Genomic DNA, 15,902 nt, shown 5'->3' with positions numbered 1-15,902 from the left:
ATTAGCCAATAGGAAGAGGGTAGTATAATTTGTCTTCTGTAATAATAATATGGGAATTATGCGTCTTTATTTGGTAAAGTTGTTTCTTGCATCAAACATTCAGTCACACGTGTCGTGGTGGTCTAGGGCACTGCATCGCAGCGCTAGCTGTGCCGCCAGAGACTCTGGGTTCGAGCCCAGGCTCTGTCGCAGCCGGCCACGACCGGGAGGTCCGTGGGGCGACGCACAATTGGCCTAGCGTCGTCCGGGTTGGGGAGGGTTTGGCCGGTAGGGATGTCCTTGTCTCATCGCGTACCAGCGACTCCTGTGGCGGGCCGGGCGCAGTGCGTGCTAACCAAGGTTGCCATGTGCACGCTGTTTCCTCCGACACAGGTGCGGCTGTTTCCTCTGACATATTGGTGCGGCTGGCTCCCGGGTTGGATGCGCGCTGTGTTAAGAAGCCGTGCGGCTTGGTTGGGTTGTGTTTCGGAGGACCCATGACTTTCAACCTTCGTCTCTCCCAAGCCCGTACGGGAGTTGTAGTGACGAGACAAGATAGTAATAACTAACAATTGGATACCATGAAATTAGGGAGGAAAGAAGGGTAAAATTTAAAAAAAAAAAAAAAACATTAATTCACTGAAGGACAAGTGGATAAACAGGTGCATGTTTTTTGTTTTGGGACTGTACAGAGCCAATGTGGTGGTCAATGTATTAGCCAATAGTCTGTATGCTGACTGTCAGAACAGCTGGTAAAATGCTTTTTCTCCATTGTTTTTGATGGTAGGCCTACATTATTAATATAGCCGTAGTTTTAACAGTGGCCAAACAGGCTACTAACATAACAACTGGTACAGCCTCCGTGTTCACAGTAAATGAGCGCTGGAAATTGCAGATTTTTTTACAACATTCAAGTTCTCGTTCAGCACAACAAATTTGCTCCGTGCAACATATATTTGAGCAAACATTCATAAGTTTTGTAAATTTTAGTCCTGTGTGTGTACCTGCCTTGTCGGTATTTTTTTTAATATGGCGGGCGTGTTTCACAGCGAGTTTTATAATGAACAGAAAATAAACATCTCCAAATCAGTTTTAATTAAATTAAATTAAAAATCCCAGGTTTCCCCACTGAGGTAAACGTTTTGGAAATGGCAAGTTCACTTCCTAATAACGCCATCTCAAGCTGTTCAGCACCTCACGGGGGGGTCGTCGTCTACTGTGGTAATGATCACACTGCCTCAAAATATTACGGGGACACCTATACATTTGGAAGCGTAGCACGAGTTATTAGTGTAGCCTTATATTGTCTATACAGGTTGTTGACGATATTCATACCCTAGAATAAAGTCTCCAGCTCATTAATCAATTGAATGAGAGAAGTAAAACAAAAAAAAACAAATAAAAATAAAAAGTATATATTGTTTTTTACATGGTGTAGTTTGTAAAAAGGAATCCCGTGTCAATCGTCCTTAGGAATAAGGCACCTGCTCGGTTAAGAGTTACACAACCAACATCTCTAGTAATACTAGTCCCGTTGAAATAGAGCTGTAGGTGACTGTCAATGATGTTGGATCTATTCCCGGTGTAGCCCGTCTTCATTAAATAGGCCTTACCTGTACACGAACAACCCTCTCCCTTCTAAAATATGAATGGTGTTGAATATTTTACCACGCTTACATATAGCTGAGAAGCTTTCAAAAGAAAGACGGTCTCCTGTGCTTCTCCGTAACTCCACCTCATAATGGTGTGTTCCAAGTCTAAAAATATAATGCTCTGTGTTTTGAGCTAAACGCATCCATGTCCCTGCATGCCCTGGTACTACACTGTGCTCTGTCTCTAAATGAGGGATACCTATTTCTCTCTGGGGGGGGAGCCACTCTCCATAATTATACACAATACGTAGTGAGGCTAACAACCTGTGAAATCACTGTGCTTTGTGCCATATTCGGCTTGTTCCATTTAGAAAAAGTGATGCATTTGCATGTTAAACTGGCTATACTATTTAGACTGGCGTGCGGTATGATGTCTGGATTAAGGCCTTTTCTCTCATGAGAGATGCGTATGGAGACCGTATGAATGCATAATGGAAAGGGGGGATTTGGAGTGGTGCGTTACTTTTGACAAACAAGATCATTAGTGGAACATGTCTGGAATACGTCTGAATTGTTAATCTGACAACCGTCTTTAAACAATGTAACTATGAGGTGGCTAAGGACTGTTATGATGGTTTGGACTAGGTGTGATTGCCTGTGTTGGTAAGCTTTTAGCTGTTGGGTATGGATTTAAATTATTATTATTATTTTTTTTAAATCTTCAGACGAGTGTGAACAACAGGAAGTGTCTCGTGCTAGCTACCTCAAGATGTTGAGTAATCACCAGACATCCTGAGAGATTAACCTGTATGTCCTCTAGTGAAATCTCCCTGTTTTGACTGGATTGCCTGCAATGTCTGGGGAACCAATTAGAGTATGGGCTCCTCAAACATCTGCCTAATCAGAACAAAGGGATTATCCATAGGAAAGGACTATCCATAAGAAGCTCTATAGTTTTTCTCAACATAGCAGAATCCAGACATGATTTGTTTGCCCTCCAGGCTCAAATGGAAGTGTCATCTCACCAGCTCATTTCAAAGGCTCACTGTGTTTCTCCTGGCTATAGCGTTCCCTGATTTTTATGCAAGGTGAATTTGAGTTTATCAACTGTTCTTTATAGCACTTGACGAACCCTGTGCAAGCACTGACTCACGGTGATGGTCCACATTGAGCCAGAATGGGAGTGAATAATTTTTTTTATAGCATGTAAAATGACAGACTGAAGAGAGGCCTGTAGAAAGTCACCCCTTTTGTTTAATCTGCATACCACATTAAAGCATTACATGTGTACGTTTTATGCATTTAGTTTAAAGGGTAATTTGTTTGTGCTACCATGGGATTATGAACCCCCCCCCAATATTTAAATCTAATCTCATATTAGGTTTCCATATCTTAATTTATTCATATCTATATTTATTCATATATTTTGAAGTTGCTAGTGAACTTGACCACCGGTGGAATTGCAGACTAAATGGAGTGGGTGGAGGAAATTGAATTGACAGTGTGCCCATAAGGAGTGGGTGTCAAATCTATTGTAGATTTTGGAAATATATGATAGAGGGGAACACGTTGAACCTCGGCGCTCGTCTGTGTCAGATGACTCACTTCGAAGCAGAGGAATCTTCCGGCAATTGGTGACTTCACGACCTTTTGTCAAGATGGGCCAAGATTCTGAGCCTAGCCCCTTAATAGCGGTTTCAAATGTTGCCAGTTGGCATGTGGATTGATTTTTTTTTTTTTTTGAATATCCTGTGGTTGAATCCATTGTTATTGAAAGACATGGGATGTCCTCTATTGTAGATATCCAGGGTACAGGGTTGTAAAGCTAGAAGGGGGAGGGACGTACAGGGTTGTAAAGCTAGAAGGGGGAGGGACGTACAGGGTTGTAAAGCTAGAAGGGGGAGGGACGTACAGGGTTGTAAGCTAGAAGGGGGAGGGACGTACAGGGTTGTAAGCTAGAAGGGGGAGGGACGTACAGGGTTGTAAGCTAGAAGGGGGAGGGACGTACAGGGTTGTAAGCTAGAAGGGGGAGGGACGTACAGGGTTGTAAGCTAGAAGGGGAGGGACGTACAGGGTTGTAAGCTAGAAGGGGAGGGACGTACAGAGTTGTAAGCTAGAAGGGGAGGGACGTACAGGGTTGTAAGCTAGAAGGGGGAGGGACGTACAGGGTTGTAAGCTAGAAGGGGGAGGGACGTACAGGGTTGTAAGCTAGAAGGGGGAGGGACGTACAGGGTTGTAAGCTAGAAGGGGGAGGGACGTACAGGGTTGTAAGCTAGAAGGGGGAGGGACGTACAGGGTTGTAAGCTAGAAGGGGGAGGGACGTACAGGGTTGTAAGCTAGAAGGGGGAGGGACGTACAGGGTTGTAAGCTAGAAGGGGGAGGGACGTACAGGGTTGTAAGCTAGAAGGGGAGGGACGTACAGGGTTGTAAGCTAGAAGGGGGAGGGACGTACAGGGTTGTAAGCTAGAAGGGGGAGGGACGTACAGGGTTGTAAGCTAGAAGGGGGAGGGACGTACAGGGTTGTAAGCTAGAAGGGGAGGGACGTACAGGGTTGTAAGCTAGAAGGGGAGGGATGTACAGGGTTGTAAGCTAGAAGGGGAGGGACGTACAGGGTTGTAAGCTAGAAGGGGAGGGACGTACAGGGTTGTAAGCTAGAAGGGGAGGGACGTACAGGGTTGTAAGCTAGAAGGGGAGGGACGTACAGGGTTGTAAGCTAGAAGGGGAGGGACGTACAGGGTTGTAAGCTAGAAGGGGGAGGGACGTACAGGGTTGTAAAGCTAGAAGGGGGAGGGACGTACAGGGTTGTAAAGCTAGAAGGGGGAGGGACGTACAGGGTTGTAAAGCTAGAAGGGGGAGGGACGTACAGGGTTGTAAAGCTAGAAGGGGGAGGGACGTACAGGGTTGTAAAGCTAGAAGGGGGAGGGACGTACAGGGTTGTAAAGCTAGAAGGGGGAGGGACGTCTCGTGATTTACCCAACATCTGAGGTAAATCAAATGTATTTATATAGCCCTTCGTACATCAGCTGATATCTCAAAGTGCTGTACAGAAACCCAGCCTAAAACCCCAAAACAGCAAACAATGCAGGTGTAAAAGCACGGTGGCTAGGAAAAACTCCCTAGAAAGGAGTTTAGCACGAGCAGCACGGTAGCTAGCACGAGCAGCACGGTAGCTAGCACGAGCAGCATACGGCTTAAGCTAAATACACTGGGCCATGGGAGACTCTAAATCACCAGCCAGTTCAAACAGAACACGAAGAGAAATGAGGCCAAAGATGTGCAGTATGTAAAGTCAAGTTATGAGAATGGGAGGCCTCCAGGACTTGTTTTCCCTCTGTGTTCAACAGACTCGGTGACATTTTCCACTTCCAAACACCTAAATCTGTGGTATTCAAAGTCGGGAATCTGGAGGTTTTTTTTTTGAGTGTGACTTTAATCTCAGAACCATTTTGAGGCTTCAAGTTCATCATAGGCTCTTTAAAGTATATAGATGTACAACAGTTCCAGTCTTTATGCATTGGTGGGTGGGGTGGCAGGTAGCCTCGTGGTTAGAGCGTTGGCACAGTAACCGAAAGGTTGCTGGATCTAATCCCCTAGCTGACAAGGTAAAAATCTGTCATTCTGAACAAGGCCGTTAACCCACTTTTCCCCGGGAGGCTGTCATTGTAAATAACAATTTTGTTCTTAACTGACTTGCCTAGTTAAATAAAAAACATGCCTGATCTGCCCACAGTTTCAACTTTAGTAATTCTAATTGGTTTTGTTTTGTGATTGCAGGGCAGAGCCTAGGTTATGGATTTGTGAATTACGTGGACCCGAAAGATGCAGAGAAAGCCATTAACACATTAAATGGCCTGAGACTACAGACCAAAACCATTAAGGTAAGCAAACACCCACCGATCCCTCAAGTATCACATGGGATTCTTCATCCAATTGTCCACTATGATGGAATTTTAACCTGGTAACTTTATTCTTATTCTATTCTGTTATCCTAATGTTCTATTATGTTACTGTAGAATATTACAATGTTATATTATGTTACTCTGTTATATTCTAATGTTCTATTATGTTACTTTAGAATATAATAATGTTCTAGAATATAACAGAGTAACATAATAATGTTCTATTATGTTACTCTATTCTGTTATTCTAAGCCATTTCCATACGCTTAGTATCCAGTTGCATAAAGAGGACCATTGCACTGTAATTGTGTGCTGTCCAAATGTTCTAACTTCCTGTTTGGTATTAAGTAGAGTCATTGTGAAGCAAGGAGAGGGAGCCTGTAATATGTAGAGCAGAGCTGTTTCTATGGTTGCATGTGCTGCTGTAGTGTGCCCGAGCGCCCGTGTATGATGCCGGTACAGGGAGGTGGCTCGCTTATTGGTATTCGTGTGGCAGAGCCGGTATTGATGTGCTGGAGAAACTCATTTGCTTCATGCAGTGCGTCAGGACCTGTGAAAGCTGGGGCTGATTTTTATTGGATGTGATTTTTCCACGGTACATACACTGATCCAAGAGAGGGAGAAAATGGCTGCTTGTGAAAACGTGTTCTGCGTCTCTAAACCCCCTCAAACCTCTTAAATAGGAATGGGCACATTTATTCAAATATACAAAGGGACGTTAACCTGTTAAGTCGACCCTCTACTTTTTTGAACATTCTGTTAAAAATCGCGCAACATTTCAGCGCCCTGCTACTCAGGCCAGGAATATAGTATATGCATATGATTAGTATGTGTGGATAGAAAACACTCAGACGTTTATAAAACTGGTTAAATCACGGCTGTGACTATAACAGAACGTGCGTTTCATCGAAAAGTGCATGAAAATCTGATCACTGAAAATGGAAATAAATATCCATCCGCGACTTCAAGGAATTGTTCAAAGTGAACTGAATTAAATGAGGCCGAGGTTGCAGTGCCTACAGCTTCCACACGTTGTCTAGAGTCTTGTCATTTGATTCGCAATTGATTCTTGGTCTAACCGAATCAAGGGAATCGATTCCCTCCGGTCTCCGACCGGATGTTTTGGTCTAGCTCTCTCCAAGACATTTTTTCGAGACAGACACCTATAGAATTGACATCGCCTCCTGATGAATTTTATCGCTTATTAACGTGTACTAATACCTAAAATTGCATTACAAAAGTATTTCGAAGTGTTTTGTGAAAGTTTATCGTCGACTTTTTGAATTTAAAAAAATGATGTTACGTTATGAAACACTATTTTTTCCCGTTTATCACAGTCTTCATAGATCGATATCTAGGCTATATATGGACCGATTTAATAAAAAAAAAAAGACCCAATAGTGATTATGGGACATCTAGGAGTGCAAAGAAGATGGTCAAAGGTAATGAATGTTTTATATTTTATTTGTGCGATTTGTGTAGCGACGACTATGCTAATTATTTTGTTTACATCCCCTGCGGGTCTTTTGGGGTGTTACATGCTATCAGATAATAGCTTCTCATGCTTTCGCCAAAAAGCATTTTAAAAATCTGACTTGTTGCCTGGATTCACAACGAGTGTAGCTTTAATTCAATACCCTGCATGTGTATTTTAATAAACGTTTGAGTTTTAACTAATACTATTAGCATTTAGCGTAGCGCATTTGCATTTCCAGAGCTCTAGATGGGACGCCTGCATGCCAGGTAGGAGCAAGAGGTTAAGTAAGTTCGTTAACAGATAAGAGCGGATAAGAGCGTCTGCTAAATGACTTAAATGTAAATGTAAACAGATTCTTATTTTCAATGACAGCCCTCTGAACAACAGATTTTTTTTTTTTTACCTTGTCGGCTCGGGGATTCGATCTTGCAACCTTCCGGTTACTCGTCCAACGCTCTAACCACTAGGCTAGTTGCGAGCGTTAGTCAGAGGTTCCATGTGTAGCAACGTGAAGTGGGAGATCGCAGATGCAAAAATAGAATTAAATAAATGAGCGGAGTTAAGTTGAGAGTAGGCTACAACGAGTAACCAACAGGGTAGCGTGTTTTAATCCGAATGGCGGCGTTGTTGTTGTAGATGAGGAGTGTAGGAACTTACTTAACCTCTTGGTCCTACCTGGCACGCAGGTGTCCCATCTAGAGCTCTGGAAATGCAAATGCGCTACGCTAAATGCTAATAGTATTAGTTAAAACTCAAACGTTGATTAAAATACACATGCAGGGTATTGAATTAAAGCTACACTCGTTGTGAAGAGGCCGTCTTTAGCGCTATGTTAGCTAGCCAGCTAGGCTAACTGGAGGAAGGTTTTGCTTTGCTACACTCCTCATCTACAACAACAACACCATTCAGATTAAAACATGCGATCTCCCACTTCACGTTGCTACACATGGAACCTCTGACTAACGCTAGCTAACGTAGCGCTAAAGACGGCCTCTTACAGGTCAGTTCATAGAACCACCTATGGCAGCTACAAGTGTTGATCTAGCCTGGCTCTGGCTACTGTATCTCTCCTATGCCCCATGTCACATGCCAGCCCCTGCTCATCTCCCTCTGCACCTTCTCTCCCGAGTTGCCCAGGCTGCGCAGAAAGTATTTTTTTGTAAGTTGATGCTATCTCGATATCCATATTTTTATTGTTTGAATAGTGAAATTATTTTGAATACTTGTCCCTACTCTGAAATTAGCACACTGGCATTAATATGGAGTTGCCCCCCTTTGCTGCAATAACAGCCTCTACTCTGCTGGGAAGGCTTTCCAATAGATGTTGGGATCATTTGCTGCGGGGACTTGCTTCTATTCAGCAACGAGCATTAGTGAGGTTTGGCACTGATGTTGGTGGTGATTGGTCCTGGCTCGCAGTCGGCGTTCCAATTCATCCCAAAGGTGTTCGAAGGGGTTGAGGTCAGGGCTCTCTGCAGGCCAGTCAAGTTCTTCCACACAGGTCTTGACAAACCATTTCTGTATGGTCTTCCTCTTTGTGCACTGGGGCATTGTCATGCTGAAACAGGAAAGGGCCTTCCCCAAACTGTTGCCACAAAGCACAGAATTGTCTAGAACGTCATTGTATGCTGTAGCGTTAAGATTTCCCTTCACTGTAAATAAGAGGCCCGAACCATGAAAACAGCCCCAGACCATTATTCCTCCTCCACCTAACTTTACAGTTGGTACTATGCATTGGGGCAGGTAGCGTTCTCCTGGCCTCTGTCAAACCCAGATTTGTCTGTCGGGACTGCCAGATGTTGAGGCGTGACTATCATTCCAGAGAATGTGTTTCCACTGATCCAGAGTTCAATGGTGGCGAGTTTTACACCACTCCAGCCGATGCTTGGCATTGCACATGGTTAGCTTAGGCTTGTGTGCTGCTGCTCGGACATGGAAACCCATTTCATGAAGAAAGGTGCGGCAGGTAGCCTAGTAGTTAGAGCTTCGGGCCAGTAACCCAAAGGTTGCATCTGTCCTTCTGCCCCTGAACAAGGCAGTTAACCCACTATTCCTGGGCTGTCATTGTAATAATAAAAAATAATTTGTTCTTAACCGTAAAATGAAAAATGTAAAATGAAAAGTAAAATGAAGCTCCCGACGAACAGTTCTTGTGCTGATGTTGCTTCCAGAGGTAGTTTTTACTTCACAATAACAGCAGCTCCAGCAGGGCAGAAATTTGACCAACTGACTTGTAGGAAAGGTGGCATCCTAATGACGGTGCCATATTGAAAGTCACTGAGCTCTTCAGTAAGGCCCATTCTACTGCCAGTGTTTGTCTATGGAGATTGCGTGGCTGTGCTCGATTCTATACATCGGTCAGTAACGGGGTGTGGAAGAAAACAACAGCAGAATCCACTATTTGGAAGGGTTGTCCACATAGTGAGAGAGAGAGCGATATAGAGATGTATCACACAATTCTCCAGCTGCTCTTTCAGAAGTGCAAAAAACCCCACAAAAAAACATGAGCCAGTAGAAGGTACTTTGTATTGGCATCAAATGCAGTGTGAAGGTGAGGATGGGGGGGATTCCTATTTGGAGTTTAATTGGAGTGAGTGACTTTTATTGATCAAATCCATTGGGCCAGATTGCGAAGCTGGTTTTGGCAGAGGACCGTTTAGCAGGTTTGACACCTAATGAAATAGGGCCGTGGTAAACTGTCCAGATCACACAGACCTGTGGGCAGCAACTAGGCAGCAACCCACACTGCTCAACACTGTCCCCACGCTTAAACTCTCACTCTGTGTGTGTATGTGCCCTGCGTAGAAGGAGATTGGTATCCTCAGATAATGAGGTGACTTGAGGTGTGTATTCTATTGATCTTCATGTCTAGTGGACTATCTGGTATCCTTGTGTTTTCTAGTGGACTATCTGGGACCCTTGTGTTTTCTATTGATCTTCATGTCTAGTGGACTACCTGGTATCCTTGTGTTTTCTATTGATCTTCACGTCTAGTGGACTATCTGGTATCCTTGTTTCTATTACATGGATGTGTTTTTCAAAAACACAATCTAACACACGCATGCACACACACACACATTCTTCTGGCTAACCCTGAGCAGTTAGTTTTGGTCCCAGTGTTCAGGCGAAACACACCTACAGGTTGTGTACAGAAGAACGTGGATGGATGAGTGCGAGCCTATAATTGCTATTTTGAAGTTAGTGCATCGCTGCCCCCCCAGGTAACCGGGTAACCGCCATAAATAAGGAAACACCCAACATGCTGTCTTTTTTTTAATTGGGCGTTTGTGCCACCAGAACAGCCGAAATGCAAGTTGACATATATTCTACAACTGTCAGGAACTCTGTTCTTCAGGCGCCCCTTCAGATTCTCCTTGCCCCCCCTAGGTCCTATGCCCCTTCAGATTCCCCCTGCCCCCCTAGGTCCTACGCCCCTTCAGATTCTCCCTGGCCCCCCTAGGTCCTATGCCCCTTCAAATTCTCCCTGCCCCCCTAGGTCCTACGCCCCTTCAGATTCTCCCTGTCCCCCCTAGGTCTTACACCCCTTCAGATTCTCTCTGCCCCCCCTAGGTCTTACACCCCTTCAGATTCTCCCTGCCCCCCCCTAGGTCCTACACCCCTTCAGATTCTCCCTACACCCCTTCAGATTCTCCCTACGCCCCTTCAGATTCTCCCTGCCCCCCTAGGTCTTACACCCCTTCAGATTCTCCCTGCCCTCCCCTAGGCCCTACGCCCCTTCAGATTCTCCCTACGCCCTTCAGATTCTCCCTGCACCCCTTCAGATTCTCCCTGCCCTCCCCTAGGCCCTACGCCCCTTCAGATTCTCCCTACGCCCCTTCAGATTCTCCCTGCCCCCCCTAGGTCTTACACCCCTTCAGATTCTCCCTGCGCCCCTTCAGATTCTCCCTGCCCCCCCTAGGCCCTACGCCCCTTCAGATTCTCCCTGCACCCCTTCAGATTCTCCCTGCCCTCCCCTAGGCCCTACGCCCCTTCAGATTCTCCCTACGCCCCTTCAGATTCTCCCTGCCCCCTAGGTCTTACACCCCTTCAGATTCTCCCTGCGCCCCTTCAGATTCTCCCTGCCCCCCCTAGGCCCTACGCCCCTTCAGATTCTCCCTACGCCCCTTCAGATTCTCCCTGCCCCCCCTAGGTCCTACACCCCTTCAGATTCTCCCTACGCCCCTTCAGATTCTCCCTGCCCCCCCTAGGTCCTACGCCCCTTCAGATTCTGGACCAGAGGGTCCCTGTGTGAGGCTTCACCCCTAACATACACAACCAAGTTGGAAAACGCTGTCTCAGGCGTCGCTCCAGGAACTCCCATACATGTTCAATTGGTTTGAGATCTGGTGACTGAGATGGTCATGTGGTTTACGTGGTTTTCATGCTCATGGAAACCATTCAGAGACTACTCGTGCCCTGTGGATGGGGGGGGGCTTTGTCACTATGGGGGCATACCCATGGTAGTCAAAATAATGGCCCCACAGAGCATTTGAGTAAGTGACTCTAAGCATTATGGGATGTTAATTGCTTAATCAACTCGGGAACCACCTGCTTTCAATACACTATTGTGGTGTAATATGTGTGTGACAGACGATGTCACAAGGATAATACAATTTAATACTTACATTTAAAAAAATTTTTTTTTAAATGGGTCTAACAATAAACTCAATCAAGTGATCAAATACTAACATCCCTTTTTGGGTATTTGAATAATCGTGCCCATCCCTAATACAACCTCACGAAAAAGCCCACTTAACATTTAATATTCTCCTACAATACTTTTTATATCAAACAAGCCTACTGTGTACAAAAAAGGCCTGGAACCAGACTAAGCCTGGAACCAGACTAAGCCTGGAACCTGACATTTTTCATCAGTGCAGAAAACACTTGATGTCACTCCCACCCTCGTTCTGTTCCCTTGGGTTTGGAACATTCCAGAAACCGTCATGTAGCTCAGTTGGTAGAGCATGGCGCTTGTAACGCCAGGGTAGTGGGTTCGATTCCCGGGACCACCCATACGTAGAATGTATGCACACATGACTATAAGTCGCTTTGGATAAGAGTCTGCTAAATGGCATATATTATTATATATTATATATTATGGAGATTGAGACTCGTGAATATGAATTTCCCCATAATTGTGTCAGATGTAGATTTTTTTTTTTCTTCTGTTCAAATAAACATTCAGTGTTCTGAATAAATAGTTCTTTATCATTGAATTCGATGCTTTTGATTGGCCCTGCACTCGTTAGACATGTTTCTCCACTGCAGCTAGTTTCTCAAGGCTGTCGTCACTGTTTTCTGTAAGGGCACTAGTGGTATTCTTCACTGTGAACTGTCATTGGTTAGTGTCCTCTTCGGTACACCAGTCTGTGGTTGGTGTATTGAAGAGGACACTTAGCCAGTCTCTTGTAATTGCTCCCGCTCTAGGTGTCCTACGCTCGTCCAAGCTCGGCCTCCATTAGAGATGCAAATTTGTACGTCAGTGGCTTACCAAAAACCATGACTCAGAAAGAACTAGAGCAGCTCTTCTCTCAGTACGGACGAATCATTACCTCACGCATTCTGGTGGACCAAGTGACTGGTGAGTAGGAAGCCCCCACTCGCTCTCTGTTTGTGTTTTTTTTTTTGTTCCAGTACCCCCCTCCCTCCCAGCCAGGCCTCAGGAATGAATCTGAGGAACCACTGGGTCCCAACATTCCATTGTACTGCATAAATGTACATGGCTGGATAAAATACGAAATTGATTGTAGAGTAGAAAGATTGAAGTGTAGTAATTTAATAGTATGTACGTCTTCCCTCTATCTCTACAACTTTCTTCTGCCCCTCCCCTCGCTCTCTGCCCCTCCCCTCGCTCTCTGCCCCTCCCCTCGCTCTCTGCCCCTCCCCTCGCTCTCTGCCCCTCCCCTCGCTCTCTGCCCCTCCCCTCGCTCTCCGCCCCTCCCCTCGCTCTCTGCCCCTCCCCTCGCTCTCTGCCCCTCCCCTCGCTCTCTGCCCCTCCCCTCGCTCTCTGCCCCTCCCCTCGCTCTCTGCCCCTCGCTCTCTGCCCCTCGCTCTCTGCCCCTCGCTCTCTGCCCCTCGCTCTCTGCCCCTCGCTCTCTGGCCCGCCCCTGAAGGTGTAGCTGTAATGCCCGTTTCATGGCTTGAAATCATGTAAATATTATAATCTCCTCCGTTTCCAAACTGCCATGTGGAAATGGAATCTGTACGCTCCTTATGAAATACTAATAAACAGAACCTCTCTGCTGTAGAAATGTATAATATTCAGTCAAGGGTTAGGGACGAGGCTTCCAAATGTAATTTGTTGCCAATACAATTTACATTTTTTGTTCTTGTAAGAATGTGTGCCAACAGTGGGTTTTGGAGAAGGAATCTTATTCATGCTTCTTCGTCTGCGGATTGGTTCAATCAGTTAGCTTATTGACTAAATGATATCGTTGCCTTATGGGATTTGTTGTGCTGATTTTTGAAAAATAACGACATTTTCTAATAGCAGTTGAAGGGTTGATGTTTTGATGACCCAGGTCGACCACAAATGTCTGTTATACAGTTTTAAAATTTTTTTTTTTTTTCACATTGCCTTGCAATAAACTAGCAGTGTTTCTTATTCACGGTCCTGGCAACTAGCGTCTTCACTCGTGTCCTGTCCAGGCGGTGTACTTGTACGTCAGGATGTCTCACCTTTTCCACAGTTCTGGCTCAAACTAGGCTTACTTACTAATATGACGTGTAGCTAACCAAGTCAGAGAGCGCCACAATATTGCCACCTGTCTAAACATGATGTTTGTGTTTCCCAGGTGTCTCCAGAGGGGTGGGTTTTATCCGGTTTGACCGGCGAATCGAAGCAGAAGAAGCCATCAAGGGCCTGAATGGCCAGAAGCCACCGGGCGCCACAGAGCCCATCACCGTGAAGTTCGCCAACAACCCCAGCCAGAAGACGAGCCAGGCTCTGCTCTCCCAGCTGTACCAGTCGCCCAATCGAAGGTACCCCGGACCCCTCGCACAGCAGGCACAGCGCTTCAGGTAAAGGGGTATACCAAAAAACAGACCCACCTACCATAGCAGACACAGCGCTTCAGGTAAAGGGGTATACCAAAAAACAAACCCACCTACCACAGCAGGCACAGCGCTTCAGGTAAAGGGGTATACCAAAAACAAACCCACCTACCACAGCAGGCACAGCGCTTCAGGTAAAGGTGTATACCAAAAACAGACCCACCTACCACAGCAGGCACAGCGCGTCAGGTAAAGGGGTATACCAAAAAGACCCACCTACCATAGCAGGCACAGCGCTTCAGGTAAAAGGGGTATACCAAAAAACAAACCCACCTACCATAGCAGGCACAGCGCGTCAGGTAAAGGGGTATACCAAAAAGACCCACCTACCATAGCAGGCACAGCGCTTCAGGTTAAAGGGGTATACCAAAAAACAAACCCACCTACCACAGCAGGCACAGCGCGTCAGGTAAAGGGGTATACCAAAAAGACCCACCTACCATAGCAGGCACAGCGCTTCAGGTAAAGGGGTATACCAAAAACAGACCCACCTACCATAGCAGGCACAGCGCTTCAGGTAAAGGGGTATACCAAAAACAAACCCACCTACCACAGCAGGCACAGCGCGTCAGGTAAAGGGGTATACCAAAAAGACCCACCTACCATAGCAGGCACAGCGCTTCAGGTAAAGGGGTATACCAAAAACAGACCCACCTACCATAGCAGGCACAGCGCTTCAGGTAAAGGGGTATACCAAAAACAAACCCTCCTACTGCGTTTATGATTAGAGCTAAGTCATAGCCTACCTAGAATGACATGAAATCCATGTATTCCTCTGGGGGAAAACATTTTAAAAACCTAATTTGAATTGTCTCATTTTACATTGAAATACTCTAGACTGCATGACGCTATAACGTTCTGTTTTTACTGACTATCAAAACATACCAGAGTTAATCAAAAATAATTACGCTCTTCACATTTTTACTTTGTACTCCTCCTGTTGCAAATATCTAATCTTGTTGAATGTGGGTCTGAGGGATTTTAGTATTCTGGTCATTAAAACACCCCCCACCTCAAGGAAAAACCTAATTGGCTTATGTTTTGTATTGCCACTCTTCCTACTGCTGCTGAATGACTTCTTATTGAGCTGTCCAAATGCACAATTGTGTCAGTCTTGGTATAAGAAATGTAGTGTATTCTAACTATCATGAAAGCTGAATATTTATTTTAAGGGACAATGCAGCCTTAAAAATAAATCAATAAAAATAAAATAATCAAACTACTTCTGGGGAATTATTTAAGTACCTTAATGTAATTTTTGTTTTCAATTAAAGTGATATAAAAAATGTAAAAAAAAAATAAAAGTCTTTAGCCAGGACTGAGTGGGCATGACGAGAGAGAACATTTGTTGTTATTGGTCGAGGTTTGGAACTCTCTCTTATTGGTCATTTAGCTCATTTACTGCATGGTGATTGGTGGTCACTATGCAAAGCCATAACTCCGTCCCACCAAAACGGGCAGAGAATCCAGGCGGTCTTTTCAAACACAAAAATGTCATTATCATCATTTCCACAGTATTATTCTGTCCTTCATAGTGTGGAATTGTATATATAAAACACAGGAAAATCACATTTGACTGCACTGGGACTTTTAACATTTACATTTACATTTAAGTCATTTAGCAGACGCTCTATCTTCCCTAGTGACTCATTTTTTAAAAATTGCCCTTTTTAAATGATATATATATTTTTTTACATTTCACGTGTTGCACTTTTGTAGTGCACGATGGTTTTGTATTTCTTTTCATTTTTCTTGTTAAAGCATATAATGGCATGCGCTTGTTCTTTTCTCCATCAACATTAGTGCATCTATACCACACAATGTAAACAAGGCCATTTGGATGTAATTTCCCAAGGGGATTCCCAGCGAGTTAAATTGCTTAGCTCGCGTCAGCCAGTC

At 44.9% G+C, this 15,902-nt stretch overlaps 1 protein-coding gene across 7 annotated transcripts in view; it reads left to right on the top strand.

The window, feature by feature from the left end:
* Positions 1 to 15,902, top strand: part of elavl2 (ELAV like neuron-specific RNA binding protein 2) — an 87,109-nt gene that overhangs the window by 59,646 nt on the left and 11,561 nt on the right. For 6 of the 7 annotated variants that reach the window (XM_052459263.1, XM_052459264.1, XM_052459262.1 and 3 more), the window contains 3 exons: positions 5,346 to 5,449; positions 12,378 to 12,531; positions 13,745 to 13,970. In XM_052459263.1, the coding sequence (XP_052315223.1) occupies positions 5,346 to 5,449; positions 12,378 to 12,531; positions 13,745 to 13,970 (484 nt within the window). The remainder of the gene's footprint in view (positions 1 to 5,345; positions 5,450 to 12,377; positions 12,532 to 13,744; positions 13,971 to 15,902) is intronic. The other variant, XM_052459266.1, reaches the window with a different exon arrangement.

The sequence above is a fragment of the Oncorhynchus keta genome, chromosome 13, assembly GCF_023373465.1.
Source record: "Oncorhynchus keta strain PuntledgeMale-10-30-2019 chromosome 13, Oket_V2, whole genome shotgun sequence".
In the NCBI taxonomy this organism is placed as follows: domain Eukaryota; kingdom Metazoa; phylum Chordata; class Actinopteri; order Salmoniformes; family Salmonidae; genus Oncorhynchus; species Oncorhynchus keta.
The sequence above is the reverse complement of the archived record's forward strand: the minus strand, read 5'-3'. Positions and strand labels throughout refer to the sequence as shown.